The 14280-nt window shown below is 53.3% G+C and overlaps 1 protein-coding gene across 1 annotated transcript in view; it reads left to right on the top strand.

The window, feature by feature from the left end:
* Positions 1-14280, top strand: part of Vat1l (vesicle amine transport 1 like) — a 141535-nt gene that overhangs the window by 57353 nt on the left and 69902 nt on the right. The window contains exons 4-6 of the mRNA XM_047529028.1: positions 3569-3711; positions 11708-11811; positions 13908-13963. Of these exons, the coding sequence (XP_047384984.1) occupies positions 3569-3711; positions 11708-11811; positions 13908-13963 (303 nt within the window). The remainder of the gene's footprint in view (positions 1-3568; positions 3712-11707; positions 11812-13907; positions 13964-14280) is intronic.

Genomic DNA, 14280 nt, shown 5'->3' with positions numbered 1-14280 from the left:
AAAGCAGTACGTGAGGAAGTCTCTGCCCCACGTGCACTGAGGCACCATTCAGGAGCGCTCAGACCTGAACTCAACCCAGGTGTCGCTCATGGATGAATGGATAAGGAAGATGCAGTCCATGTGCAAGATGGAAAACTGCTAAGCCGTGAAAAAGGGAGCTTCTGTCATTTGCAGCAACAGGCATGGAAGTGGAGAACACTGGGTGAAGTGAAATAAGCTGGGCACAGAAAGGTCAGTGCCACGGGGCCCTCACCCTCACTGGAAGCTAAAAAGTTGATTTTAAAGAAGCCAAGAACAGAATAGTGGTCACCAGAACTGGGAAGGTGCAAGGGAGGGAGGACTGGAGAGAGGACAGAACCAGAGGCGCAACTGGAGAGAGGAGTCACTTCTAACGTCCTCTAGCGCCGGATAACTGTGCTCAACAACCATGAAGTGAATCTTTCCAAATAACCTGTGGGGAGGATTTTGAACATTCCCAATGCAAATAGATGACGCAGGTCTGAGGTGATAGACCGTCAACCACCCAGACTGATGAGCACACATCAGGTACATGGACCCAAATGTCACACTGCATAAATATGTGCAGTTCCTGGGTCAGTCCAGCAGAATTCTTAAGACCCATGCCTCATCCCAACTCGACAATACCGAACGGCACGAAGGCTGCAGGATGACCGTGGGAGAGGCCCCCAAGACGCTGACCCCCAGCTTCTCAAGCATCCACTCAGCAAGTGCCCACTGTGTGCCAGGTCCCGTCCTGGGCCCCGGGGACAGGGACAATGGAGGCACAGTCACGCTTGTACCTGGAGCACACAGACGGGCCAGCAGGCAGCCAGGGCAGACCGGTGGCCTCTGTCCTGGAGGAAGGACCCACGGGTACCCACTCTGCCTGGGGTTCTGGAAGTGTCCTGGAAGATGGGCCGCCCACCCGGGTGCAGCTCTGCTCTGAAGGAAAGAGAAGGTGTGAGAGGCGGGGCTGGCGTGCAAGAAAACGGCGTCGGTGCCCAGATTGTGGGGCGCCGTGGGGAGCTGCGGCCGTGGTGTCCAGGAAAAGGAGTGACCGTCGTTTTAAATAGCAACAGCCACGACGTCTGGAGGAGATGCTGGAAAGTGGAGGGAAGGAAGCTGGCGGGGCAGATGGCCCGGTGGCGGAAGGCCGTCCCGTGCGCTCTGTGCGAGGGTGCACGCTCGCTCTGAAGGTCACACTGGGCTTCGGAGGCTTTCAAACTGACTCTGGAATGCTCAGCACCGTTTGAGAAACATCCCTGTGACCTGGGGGGCACCCAGGGAAACAACCAGGCCCTTCAGAGGACTGCTGCCCTCGTCCAGCCAGAGTCTGACCACCCAGACCAGGAGGAGGAGCGGAAAGACTGTGGGCGATTCACTGGCTTGGGGGGCGGAGAAAAAGGAAGGGGGGTGAGGGAGCAGGAGGAAGAGAGGGAGGGGGAGGGGGAGGGGGTGGCCAGATGACGCCCCAACTCCCAGTTCAGCAGGGACCCGTCAGTCCAGTCCTCAGAAGACGGGAGGCAGCGAGAGGAGTGTTCCCTATTGACTCAGGTTCAACCCCAAATTCCTGCCCAACCGCCAGTAGCTCAGCACATGGCCTCACCTGACAACAGGGTCTGTGGTCCGCTTTCCATCACTATCACAAATGCCTGGGAGAAATCGACCCATAGAGAGAAAAGGTTCACTAACTCTCAGTTTCCGAGGTTCCACTTCATCGTGAATTGTCCGTGTTGCTTCGGGGTCTGTGGCGAGACCAGGCGTCATGGCCGGGGCTGCAGGTAGAGCAGACTTGCTCATCCCCTGGCAGCCAGGGAGCAGAGAGAGGGAGAAAGAAGCTGGGGTCCCAGTGTCCCCTTCCAGGGCATTCTCCCCAAGCCTGAAATCTCCCACTACCTCTGCCACACACACCCTCAAAGGTTCTACGACCTTCCAGAGGTGCCCCTTGGGGAAAAGTCTTCAGCGCATATGGGCCTTTCGGGGATGTTTCAGATCCAACGGTGGCAGGGTCTTTATAGAGCTCATCAAATGAATGTGCAGTCCTTGGGACAGCCCTCGTCCCAGGCAAGTGGCCTAGAGGGAAGGTGACATCAAGAGACAGAGGGGGAAGATGGCCGTCTGCAAGGAGCGGGGCCTGAGACCCATCCTCCCCTCCTGGCCTGAGAAGGAACCCCTCTGCCAACACCTTGATTTTGCAACTCGAGCCCCCAGGTTGTGAGAAAAGACGTGTCTGTTGTTTGCTAGAGGGGCCTGTTGGCAGAGGGCTGTGAGTTGTGTTTGGGATCAGTGGAGTCTGATGGTGTTTGGGGAACATGCCGGTGACATCAACAGGTCCTGAGACTAGCCAGGAGGGTGTGCCGGTCATTTCTGACGCTGGCATCTATAGCACAGTGTGATGCTACTTAACAGACATTCGAAAAACAGTGGAATGAATAAAGGTCACGTTTCCAAGGACGGAGGGCAGAAGGAACACCAGGGATCCTGGAATTCATCCCAAGTTCCTGTCCCAGGACAAACAAGGGCAGCTCAGGCCCAGTGGATATGCCTGCCATGAGGCCAGTGAAGTTTACAGAGTTGCCGTGCTGGTTGCTGATATTGACACTCACTCGCAGGGACAGAACCTTCTTTGTTCTATACAATCTGGGATTAAAAAAAAAAATTAAGCAAATATCAAGCTATTCTTAGAACGAGAGCGTCAGCCTAAGATCGGGGTTCACATCCACGTCCTGAAATGTTGACCTCCCTGGGAGGGGCCAGTGACATGTCTATTTCAGGTAGCCACTTAAAACTCTGCTTAGCTGAAAATGTCAGAATCAGTAGACGGCTGAGCCCAGTGGAAAATGGCAACGACTGGAGTTGCGAGGTCTCACTGTGAATTTCAGATGCGTGTCTGGCAAACGGGGTGACCTTTTTTTTTCTGGGTGTCCTTTTCCCTCCTCTGGAAAACAATGACAGGAGGAGGCGTTGGGGTGATCTTCCAACTCTGACATTCTGTGAGTCTCTCCATGTTGCTTTCATTGCAACTGCTGATAAGATAACATTTCCATAAATTGACCTGCCACCCTGAATTACCCACCAACACGAGGACATGACAATAAGATGATAGGCAGAAACGAAGGCTGCACATGACTTCGGTAGAATAATTTCCCTTCTTAAAATGGCAGATGGAATGCTGGAAGGAGACAGTGGTTTTAGAATGCGTCTTAATTACCAGCAGATTGGATTTTACTGGAAGGTTTCTGGGATGCATGGTCACAGTGCTCTGCCCAATTACTTAAAGTTTGATAGAATTGGAAAAGGACATGGAAAATCACCCACGCCTGACTGCATTTGAAATTTTCCCTGGGACCCCTTAATACTTAAAAACTCGTGTTGACCTTTCCTTTCTCAGCCCGGAAGTTTCAGTTCTGGATGTTATACGCCCCTAAGGGGAAAAGATAATGAAGATTGACTGAGTGTCTGTTAAGTGCCACATTTTGTACCAGGTCCTTGTCCTGGGTAATGAAATATCTCATGGAACATGGTAGCCCTAGTGTGTGACTCGCCCGTGTGTGTATGTCCCTTCCAGGGCCAAGCTGTGGCTCAGCTGTGCTCCACTGTACCCAACGTGACTGTCTTTGGAACGGCGTCTACTTTCAAGCATGAAGCCATCAAAGACTCGGTGACCCACCTCTTCGATAGAAACGCAGACTACGTGCAAGAAGTCAAAAGGTAAGCGCTTGCTTGGAGAGCACCAGGTGTAGCGCTGCCCCTCTCTTCAACAGCGGTGTTCCCTTAGAGGATGGCTGGTACCGGTAGGAACAGTAACCCGGGCTGGGGGCTGGCTCCCACGAGCCGGCAACGGACCCGGGCTTCACCGGCATGGGCTCAGCCTCCCTCAGCCCTGATCTTACCCCAAGGGACAAAGCCATTGGGGAACCTGCAGAGGGAGCATGTGAGGAGTCAGGCCGGTGCTACTGCACCGTCAGCACGTAGGAGTTATTTCTCATCCGCTGGTGTATCAGCCAAGCAGCGCCTTGGATGGGTCATCTTCTGTAGGAGGTCAAGGGGCCAGACTCTTTGCACTTTATGGCTCCGCCATTGCCTCAGGGCTGCAGTCCTTTGCCTCTGGCTGGCAGATGGAGAGAGCACGAGAAATGCGAGAAGGAGAGGCGCCTGCGGGTCAGTCCCAGCAGGAAGGCACGTCTGCTTGCATTCAGCTGCTAGTGCTCAGGACCTTGACCGCCCCTCACCAAGAGCAAACCGGGAAAGCATCTGCATGGCAGGCGGGTAGGCTGGCACGGGTGTAGAAAGAGGTGCCTGGGTTCAAGTCAGGCGATGGACTTGGGGCCCCGCTCTCAGTGTCTCTGAAGGGTGGAGCCCCTGGGAGGAAGGGCGGGTGCCCTGGTGAGGCAGCCATGCTCAGGCACGGGTGGAGCTCCTCCGAGCGGGGGCTGCGGGAGAGCGTGGCGGTGCAGACCCAGGACTGTCGGGCTTCTGATGCAGTCTCGGACGTTGACCAAGGAGCATCCCAAGGGGAAATGGAAGGAGGGACGTGAGGTGAGGCCAGGTCAGGAGGCAGGTCTCAGAGGCCTATGAAGACCTCATACCACAGGCAGGAAATGTGGACTCCCACAGGGAGCGGCCAAGAGCTAGAGGACTACCGTACTGACGAGCTCAGGTTTGGGTTTTGCTCAGTCCCTGGAGGGGTGCAGAGGACGAGCGGGAGGCAGGAGACCCGTGTGCTGGCCCCTGCAGCCCCCCGGGGAATGCGGTGGAGAGCCTGACCCACTTTCCGCCTGCAGGCCTGCAGCTCCTGCTCACGGCTGTGTATGTGCATGTGCGTGTGCGTGTGTGTGCGCGTGCACGCGTGCGCATGCAGGGAATCAGATGGAAACCCAGCTGCGGCCGGGGCCTGAGCCCTGCGTGGCCGACTCTGGCTGCTCCTGGGGTCTGTGCTCGCGCTCAGGGTCGGCTCTGCTCACGGCTCCTGGCGGGCCTCAGAGTGGCCGGGAGCCACTGTTCCAGCATGTTCTCTTTTCAGTCCTAAATTGTAAGGTCGAACTGCATGAAGTAGCCCCGCCAGCGTCAGAGCAAAGGAGCCACTGTCTCCAAATCACAGATGAAGATGGAGAATGAAAGACCAGAGAGTAGGTGGTTTGAGGGGATGGATTTAGACCAACAGGGTGAAACTTGGGGATTTTCTAGGAAAATCTTCCAATGGCTTGAAGTTTCAGATGTGTTTATAAACCTTGAATATAGAGATTTGTTTAAAACTTAAGATCATCCCAATGTTCCAGCAGAAGAATATCGCCATGACAGAAGAGCTCTGAATCTAGGCTTAGAATTTCTCAGAGAAGCAGTTTACAGATGCCCCTTTGAACAGCATCAGAGAGCTCAGGCGGTTCTTCCACACTCAACTGAGCCTCTCGGGCTGTAGTCTGGACCATGAACGAGAAACTACTGCCCGTCCCTTCTGCCATCTTTCTTTCATCCCCATAAGCGATTTTCCCCCAAGTATTGGCTCACTCTTTTTGTGTCTCCTGCTTGATAAGTACGTGCTGGGTACCTGATGGGCTAGGTGCTGTGCTCAGGAGGGAGACCCAACAGGAACCCCTCGAGAGTGACCGTCCTCCTGGAGGTTGGAGGCTAGTTGGCAGGGAGGGGTCTGCAGATAAAATTCTAAAAGAATTCATGGATTTCTGCTTCTGATGCGTGTTCTGGTAGAGAAATGCGAAGCGTTGGTGGACATATGCACGTGGGGAGATCAGATGGGTCATCAGTGGAAGAGCAAGATCTGGCCGAGAGTGGAAGGGTCAGAAGTCGGCCAGGGCAAGAGCATTTTGGAGTCAGGGCTGGCACATGCTAAGACCCTGGGTCAGTTCAAGGATCTGAAAGGTCAGTGCAGCCAGAGGCAATAGAACATGGGGAGGGTAAGAAGAGTGCCAGGCAGCTCTCCTGAAGAAGTGACATCCCCAGCCAGGGACCCCCTGCCTTCCCCTTCTCCTACGCAACTGCTCCATCCCCTCTGCTCCCCCAGCCCCAGAATCGGTGGTTTCCACTGATGTCAAAAGAGCAGAGGCAACAGCCCCCCAGGCACCCCACCACCTTCCCTCAGATACCATGCCGGCAGCTCACGCTTGCCTTCAGCAGAGATCCTGGGGTCGGGCTGGGCAGGACTGTGAAGCCAAGGACCTGATGGTGGGCTGTGTCCTGGTCCCCCTGTCCTCCCATCCAAGCCAGAGCAAGGTGAGCGCTGCGGGAGCCACGCTCCCTATTGCGGAGGCACGTGCCGTGTCTGCTCACCGTCCGCTCGTACACGTCTGCACATGTCACCGTGAGGCACGGCACGGTCTGCAGCAGAGGGAATCAGCCTCCCCCAGCAGAAGGGAATCGGCTCAGCAGCTCACGCTACCCTCACCTGTGTCAGGACTGCACAACCTCTAAACACCGCTAATTATGCCGCTGTCACAGACCGAAGAAATGCCCCTGGTAGCATATCGAGGAAAAAGCCATATTCCATAGTCTGTCTAGTCCGAATCCCAGCTTTGCACAAACTCGGTGCCGGTGAACGTAAAACAAAAGGGAAAATATCAACTGCGGACACAGACCAGGAGGGTAGGCAGAGCGATTCCTCTTTATTTTTTGATCATGGATATGGCTACACCCTTATGTGTATGTTGAACTAGAAAAAAATGAATTTCTTACAGTGAAAACTCTTATAAACCAGTCGAGCAGTATGCCTCTTTTGAATGCACTCTCGGCCTTAAGCCAACTATTTTAAAGGGAATAGAAAAAAGCTTTCATGACACAGACTTAACCTTGGCCTCAGTTTCCTTCTGCCTGTCTGCGAGGAGAGCCGTGTGCACCTGGCTATCAGGGCTCTGGAAATGAAGAAGAGAAGATCAGAGAGGACGGAGTGGACAGCTCATCAGGCACACTGGGGGGCCGAGCAGGATTTCAGCAGGTGGGGAAGTGGGAGAGGGTCCCAGGCAGGGGGCTTGGGCGGGGCCAGGCAGAGATGAGCAACCACCGGTCTCCTGCTCTGCCCAGAGTTTGCTTAGCTCATTTCACGTGCACCTCACACTATCCAACGAGGCAAAAATTCCTCATTTTTCAGATAAAGAGACTGAGACTCAGGGCCAGATTTATCCTCGGAGGTGCGTGATTCAGGGACTCTCTTCTGCCCACATTGCCTTGGTTTACCAGGGAACTCTGGGGCAGAAAGGATGCATCTGTCACCTTGAGGGTGATGGTGGCTTCTCAGGTGTACGACTGCACATTAACCAGGTGCCAGTTTGGTGTGTCAGTTATGTCCCGATCAAGGAATTTCAAAACGTCTTTTTAAAAAAATCAAGCACTGCAAACTTCCCTTGGTGAAAAGTGGTGCCCAATGTTACTTCAGACTTTATTCATTCATTCATTCACGGTGCCCATGCAGGCCGGTGACTTGTCCCTGCACCAGTGAGGAAGCCCAGCAGCCTGGATGGAAGCCCGCGGCCATGCGAAGTGCTGGGACGGCAGGATCCAGGCAGGGGAGGGCTGCCCTAACCCAGTACTGCGAACGTTCTGGGTGGATGGGCCGTCGCCAGATGCTGCCCTGTGCACTGCAGGATGCCCAGCAGCAACCCTGCTCTCCACCTTGATGCAGTAACGCCCGCCCGTCCCCCAAGCTGTGACAATGCGAGGTGTCTCCAGCCATCACCCCCTGCAGGGTGTGACCCAGATGGAATGATGAAGGTTGAGGTGACAGACGTGCTAACGGCCCTGATGTGCTCATTATGACTTGTGCACAGGCACCTCACAAATGCATGCAGTTAAAAATCAAGAGAGACTTTAAACGAAGCCACTGGGTTGCAGGGACCAGGCTCTGGAAAGCCCTTCTGTGGGACTCAGGCTGGACGGCGTCAGAAACCAGCGGCCTTCACACAGTCCTGCTGGGAGCACTGTGGTGAAGGACGAGTCTAGAGTCTACGGAAAACTGGTCTAGCTGCAGTGGCGGGGGAGTGGGGAAGGGACCGCCCCACCTGGCGTGGGACGAGCGGGGGAGGGGCGCAGTTCATGGAGACGTGGGGCCAGGACGATGGAGCGCAGCACAAGACCCAGGCTTGACCCCTGTGCGCTCTTGCTCGATGGGACTTCAGAGCTGCGGCGAGTCCTTCTGGTGAGAGGAGCACAATGGGACGGTGAGCCCCCTAGGGAAAGTGGGGCTGGGGCTGCAATGAGGGGAAGCACTTGCCGGGTGGCTGCTACGAGCTGGCTTTGGAAGTCGGGGAAGTGTACGAGACGGGCCCGGCCGAGCAGCACGTGTGCACAGAGGAAGCCCTCCACTGCTACTCGCTCCCATGACCGGAGTCTGCAGGTCCCTGTCAAAGGCAAAGCTGAGGCTGTGAGCTCAGCAAAGGCAGAAATCAAACCGACCTGCTGTGCTCCACCCTCCCTGCCTAGCCCAGTGCGGGCACCTAGTAGGTGCTTACTTAAATGCTAGTGAGAATTAACATTAGTGTTGCTGGAAATTAGTGAGAGTTTAATCATTGCCCAGAGGGAGAGGGAGACGGGGATCCAGAGAGGATTCCTGCCGTGGTGTGGCTCCGTACACAGGGGGCTGTCAGTGACCGCATGAGAAGCCTATGTGCATGTGCTGGGGGCCCTCGGGGAACCAGCCCTCTGTGAGCAAATTACCATGCACTGGGCACCGTACCTGGCCCCCTGTGAGAAATCTGTGCACCAGCCTCCCATGCACCAGGACTCTGGCACCCTGTAAGAAGCCTACTGTGTGCCAGTGATAGTTAAAACTTTCGCACGGAAGAGTTCTCAGAGAAGGGGTTCAGAAACAAAGCTGAGCAGAATCAAGAATCTAACTGCAAAGCAAAGTCAGAACAAGGAGGAATTCATCTCGTGGCAGGTCGGAGGGCTTCTGTCCCAGCAGTGGTTCTATGGGAACCTGCAGCCACTGACAGAAATTCCTCCCTGATCCATGTGGGTGGGAAGCCAAGAGGCAGCATTCACCATAGAGGGACCGGGGGCGGGGGACAAAGGAAGGACAGGCTGAAGCGCTGCATCAGCAATTCCCAAACATCTGGCTGCTGACTTTGGCCCGGAGGATCTCTTTGCTGGGGCTGTTTGTGTTTGCTTTTTAAATCCACAGAGACTTCATGGCAGCAGAGAGAGCAGACCTAGAACTCTCCATTCTGGCCTCTGCCCCGACCCGCTCTGCTCTTACCTAAGGAGTGTCATATACGGGTGGTGTGGACACCCTAGACATGGGCATTAGAAGTAAGGATGGCCGCGGTGCCACCGACAAGCTGTCCAGCTCTGCTTGTGACTCTCCTGAGACTTCATGAGAAGGCCTCCGAGGGGACCAGCGTGAGCGGGTCCAGGAAGGGCCAGTCCTCAGGCTGGACCCTTCTACACAGCCCGAGCCCCGCTCACCAGGTTCCATCTCAGCATGGTTCATTTTCCAAGCTCACGGTGATGGAGCAGGGATGTAGCGCTGAGCAGCCTGGACGTTGACCCGAAGGAACCTTCCTACCCTGTGTGGTCAAGCAGTGCCTGCTTGAAGAGCTGGCAGAAATGGCCACGACCCCATCCTCAGGACCTGACAAGGCATCGCTCAGTCCCTGCTGGAGCCTGCGTGGCAGTCACCCCGGGGCTGGCCACGGTTCATCCCCCAGAGCCCTCGTGCCTCTGGGCCCTGCCAGGTTTCTAGAGGTGATGGCTGAACTAGCCCCGCCCCCAGTCTCCGCCGTGAGCCCTGGAGTAAGCACCCCGCCTCGTCGGCCTCGGTTTCTCCACCCAACAAATAGATCTGTGGCTGGGCACCCAGGCAGAGTGGAGGCAGGAACCGGATGACCCTCGGGATTTCTCGGCACTGGACCTGGGCTGTAGTGAACGCTCGGGAATGCGAGGTGCGCTCCTCTCCTAGAGAGGTCCAGTGCATCCAGTCTCAGCTCTGCTGGTTTCTGGGCCAGTGAGGTCCCCCACCTGGAAGGCGGCTTGGGCTGTGGCTGGCTTCTCGGGGTTTTGTGTATTCTCTCTTTTCTTGTGCTTTTCCTAACCAAAAGACCCCCTTTAGTGGGGGCCATTCTAACCAAAGGTAATAAAAGCTACTGAGGACTCAGTGTTCACCAGGAGCTGGGCTCTGTGCTCTATCTGCGTCAATTCTTACGAGTTTCACAAAGTGCATATCATCATTCACTTTCACAGGTGAGGAAACAGGCACAGAGCAGCTAAGCAATTCAGCTGAGATCACACAGCAAGTGGCAGAACTAAATACTTAACACTGAGACAAAATTCATGATCCTAAGCCCAGTGCTACACTGCCCTTAGGTGGCTGTCTACCCACTTCCATGCCTCTGAACCCAGGAGGCTTCCCTGCAGTTCCCTGGTTAGTGATGCTATGAAAATAGGACCTGTCTGTTGACACGAGTCATGGTACCCATGCTGGGGTAGAAAAATTGAAATATTTGCTAATACAAATATCTTAGCAAATAATCCCTCATACTCACAGGCCCGAAGAAAGGCTGCTCTTATCTGAGCAGGGCAGGGCCAGCCATAACAGGGGTCTCTGTGGGCATCGATATTTCCTCGACAATCTCCGGAACCTGGCTGTTGTACAGCCCCCTCCTATGTTATATCTCCTAACAGCAGAGGCCCAGTAACTGTTTGTTAAATGCATTAGGAGAATCAATGAATGTATAAATAAATGAACAGAAATGATAAACTAGCATTTTGCCTGTCGGGTGGAATACAAATATGGGCTCTCTCGACCCTGCAGCCTTCCACCATTAAGGAAGACCTTCTCTACTTAACCCCCCTCCTCTAAGAATCAGTTTTAGGTTATACCTAGAGACTGGGCAAGTAGAAGCTTGCAGGTTAGATCACAGTGCCTCCCTGTAGGACCTGCAGTACCCAGAAAACAGGGAGCGTATTGGTTTCCATCTTGACTCTATCTCAGCACCTTGGACAGATCCCAGCACAGGGCCCTAGCTCCACAGATAGGGCTCTTCAGCTGGATTATGGGATGTCTGTTCTGCAGCAAGCCATGCATATTATTGGATTTATCTCATCCTTTAGTTAGAACCACACCAACTCCACTTTACAGAGGAGAAGGCTAAGGCTCAGCAAGGTCGAGTGAGGCAGCGGTACCAGCCGGGGCCCTCTGACTCCGGTGCCCATGATCATTCCTTGACACCAGGCTGGTTCCTGATATGAGCTACCAGCCAATTCTTGGCTGCCTCCAGCTTCCCTTTCACACACAGGCCCTGGCTTACCACAGTTGACTTCAGATCTTTGGACTTCAAGTGGGTGTAAAAGCCATATGCATTTAGTAGAAACCGTACTTCAAATTTTGCATTTTGATCTTTTCCTGGGGTAGCCAGAGGCAGTATCGCAGTCTCTCCTGATGCTGGGCGGCAGCAGCCAATCAGCTCCCTCAGCCTGGCGATCATGGGCGCTGCTGAGCTAGGTGCTCGGGAGGTGAGGTGGCTTCGATAACATTTCTACTCCAGCTTTCATCAACTTACGTTGGGTTTATCAGGAGGTGAAACCATGATAACTCAGGGAACCTCTGCAGCTTGTCTTGGAGGATAAATCCACCTCCCAGGCTTCTCCTGGGGCTCTCTCTGTGCCTGACCCTGTGTCAAATGACATGACACAGAAAGGAAAAGGCTCCCCAGTTCAGTTCCTAACAGGGCTCAGCCTTTTGCTTTGTCTTCTCACCATTTAGAATCTCTGCCGAAGGTGTGGACATCGTCTTGGACTGTCTGTGCGGGGACAACACTGGGAAAGGCCTCAGCCTTCTCAAACCCCTGGGAACCTACATTTTATATGGTGAGTGGTGCACGGCGGCAGGACGTGGTCAGCAACAGGGACACTGCGCTTGCCCCCGGGACCACGGTTCTGAAAGGTGGACTGTGGCGGTGTGTTGGAGTGGTTGGATGGCCGTTTCATTTCTTCTCCTGCTGATACTGCCCCTAGTTGTTTTCAGTGATAAACTTTGTGCCTACTGCCCCATAATCCTGTCACCTTAGAAGAGATAAAACACAGCCGAACCATGGTGGTCTCTGAGACGAGTAGAACCTTTAAGGGACTTGGCCCACAGGAAGTGGAAAACAGTCATGGCTTCGAGGACGTTCAGAAGATGAAGGCACAGAGGACCCGCGGCAGGATGAGAGCAGTGGGCAGGATGTGGAGGGATTCCTCGCTCTTGGTGGGGGATCACAAAGGGCAGTCCTCCTTCCTCCAGACTACCAGAATGTCCCATCAAGACAGGCGCCTCGGACGGACAGACCCGTGTCTAGTCCTATCTTCTCTGTGTCTATGTCCATTTCTGTGCTCTGGAGTGTGGGGAAGGCTTTGACAACAGCTGGGAGCAAGTCCTTGGCTCCCGTGGGAGACTCGAGTCTCCTCTTCTCTATCCCAGGCCTGCAGGCTCATTTAACCTCAGTATCTACAAAGTCAAAAAGGCTTCCATGAGGCCAAAAGTCATATTCCAAGACCAAAGACACTGGGGTTATCTGATGTTTGAGACTCTTGACAGCTCTGTGCCCTGTCGGTGCAATAGATATTGAACCTTAACTCTGGATAGCTCAGGGGGAAAAAAAAAACAACAAACTCATTTCCCTGACAGTAACTGAGAAGCTTATGAAAGAGGTATTTGAGGGGTATAAATGTCTTTTTGTCGTCATCAGTTCATTATAACAAAAAGAGAACCGAGCTCATCAGAGGTGGATAAACACTCCATTGCTGGTGTTCTGATCATTTCTCTCGTGGCCACGTATTCCCCTGGAAGTGGATACGTACTTTATTATCATGATTGGTGATAGCCCCTCTGAGAGTCAAAGGACATTGTAGGGATAATGAATATGACGAATACAATGCAGATGGACAGCTTATTCATCTTTGCTTATCATTTATCAGGATTTTACTTTTGACCTAATGCCATGATGTCATTTTTGTGCACTTCAGCTTAATTCTCATAATTATCGAGTGCATAACTAAGTAATGGAAGCCTGGTGGTCATTAGCCCATAAAAGCAGATGCTATAAAAGTGAACTAACTGGCTACTAGTTTACCCAGACTGAATAATGGAGTTTAATATATACATTCGATTGTCATTAAATTATTATCCTCTAAGAACTTACTTCCTTATTTTCTAAGAACTTAAATCTCTGGGGACAAGCCAGGAAAGTCATTGCAAAGGTGCCATTATAGTATCCCTATATTTTGATGCCCCTCCCCCACCAGGAAGGGGTCTTTCCTCTCAGTCTGAGCATCTTAGAGTAACTTCCCCTACTCTACTTGCCATCTGCCACCTGAGCCTGGCTTGTACAAATTGGCAAAACTAAGCTTCTTGTTGCACTTGTCGTATTCACTGCTCAGCCCAGAATTTTTTGGGCCTGACCCCTTGGTTCCACCATTTCCTTGGCTCCTGAATCTGTTTTGACCCTCCCTTTCTTTCTTCTGCACTTCCTTTCTCCACGCACCCCAGTTCCCCTCCACCACCTAGGTGCCCAGCCCAGGTCAGAGCCCCGCACTCTCCCTTGCTGGGGAGTCTCATTCAGATCCATAGAGTGGGTTCCCACAGGAGTTCACCTCTCAGTCTCAAAGAGCAGAACCTGGAAGCTATCTCAGCAGCTCCTCATTCCATTAAAACGCTGAACTCAGTGGCCCTGGGATACACAGCCAGTTTTCCGAAGTCATCAGTCACTTTGAGGAGAGTCACCACTTCCTCTTTGATCCAATGACACTTAGTCAAAATAATCACCCTGAAGCCCAGCCTCCAATCCCCCATTTTTCCAAGGCTGAATTAGACTCGTTTTAAAGCTTTTGCCAGTTGGGCACCAAACAACTGCTGTCCTTCCACGTGTAAGAAGCGATGCCAGTTTCCGTTAACAAGTGCTGACTGGGGACCCTTTCATCTGCAGGTTCGTCCAACATGGTGACTGGAGAGACCAAGAGCTTCTTCAGCTTTGCTAAATCAGTAAGTACCTGTGCATGTCTGCCGGCCCGTGCTGGCCCAGGGATCTGTGTGTTGTGAACTCCTTCATCTGCGACGCTGCCCTCCTGCTTGTCCTTCATTTGCATCATTTCCTTTCAATAAAGCCTGGGTCCCTGTTCTGCTCTTTGCACCCAGACAGGCCCAGGACTTGGGCTGCTTTTATCTGAATGAAGTCAAGAGGTGTGAGTGCAGGGAAACTCTAGAAGGCGGTATTTCAACAGAGATTGCTTAGGTGTTGGCATTTTTAATCATCGGTCATAATTGAACGTAGCCTTAGCGCAATTTATTTGCTCCCAAGA

This window comes from Sciurus carolinensis, chromosome 16 (assembly GCF_902686445.1).
Source record: "Sciurus carolinensis chromosome 16, mSciCar1.2, whole genome shotgun sequence".
Classification (NCBI taxonomy): Eukaryota; Metazoa; Chordata; class Mammalia; order Rodentia; family Sciuridae; genus Sciurus; species Sciurus carolinensis.
This window is presented reverse-complemented; position numbering and strand designations above follow the sequence as displayed.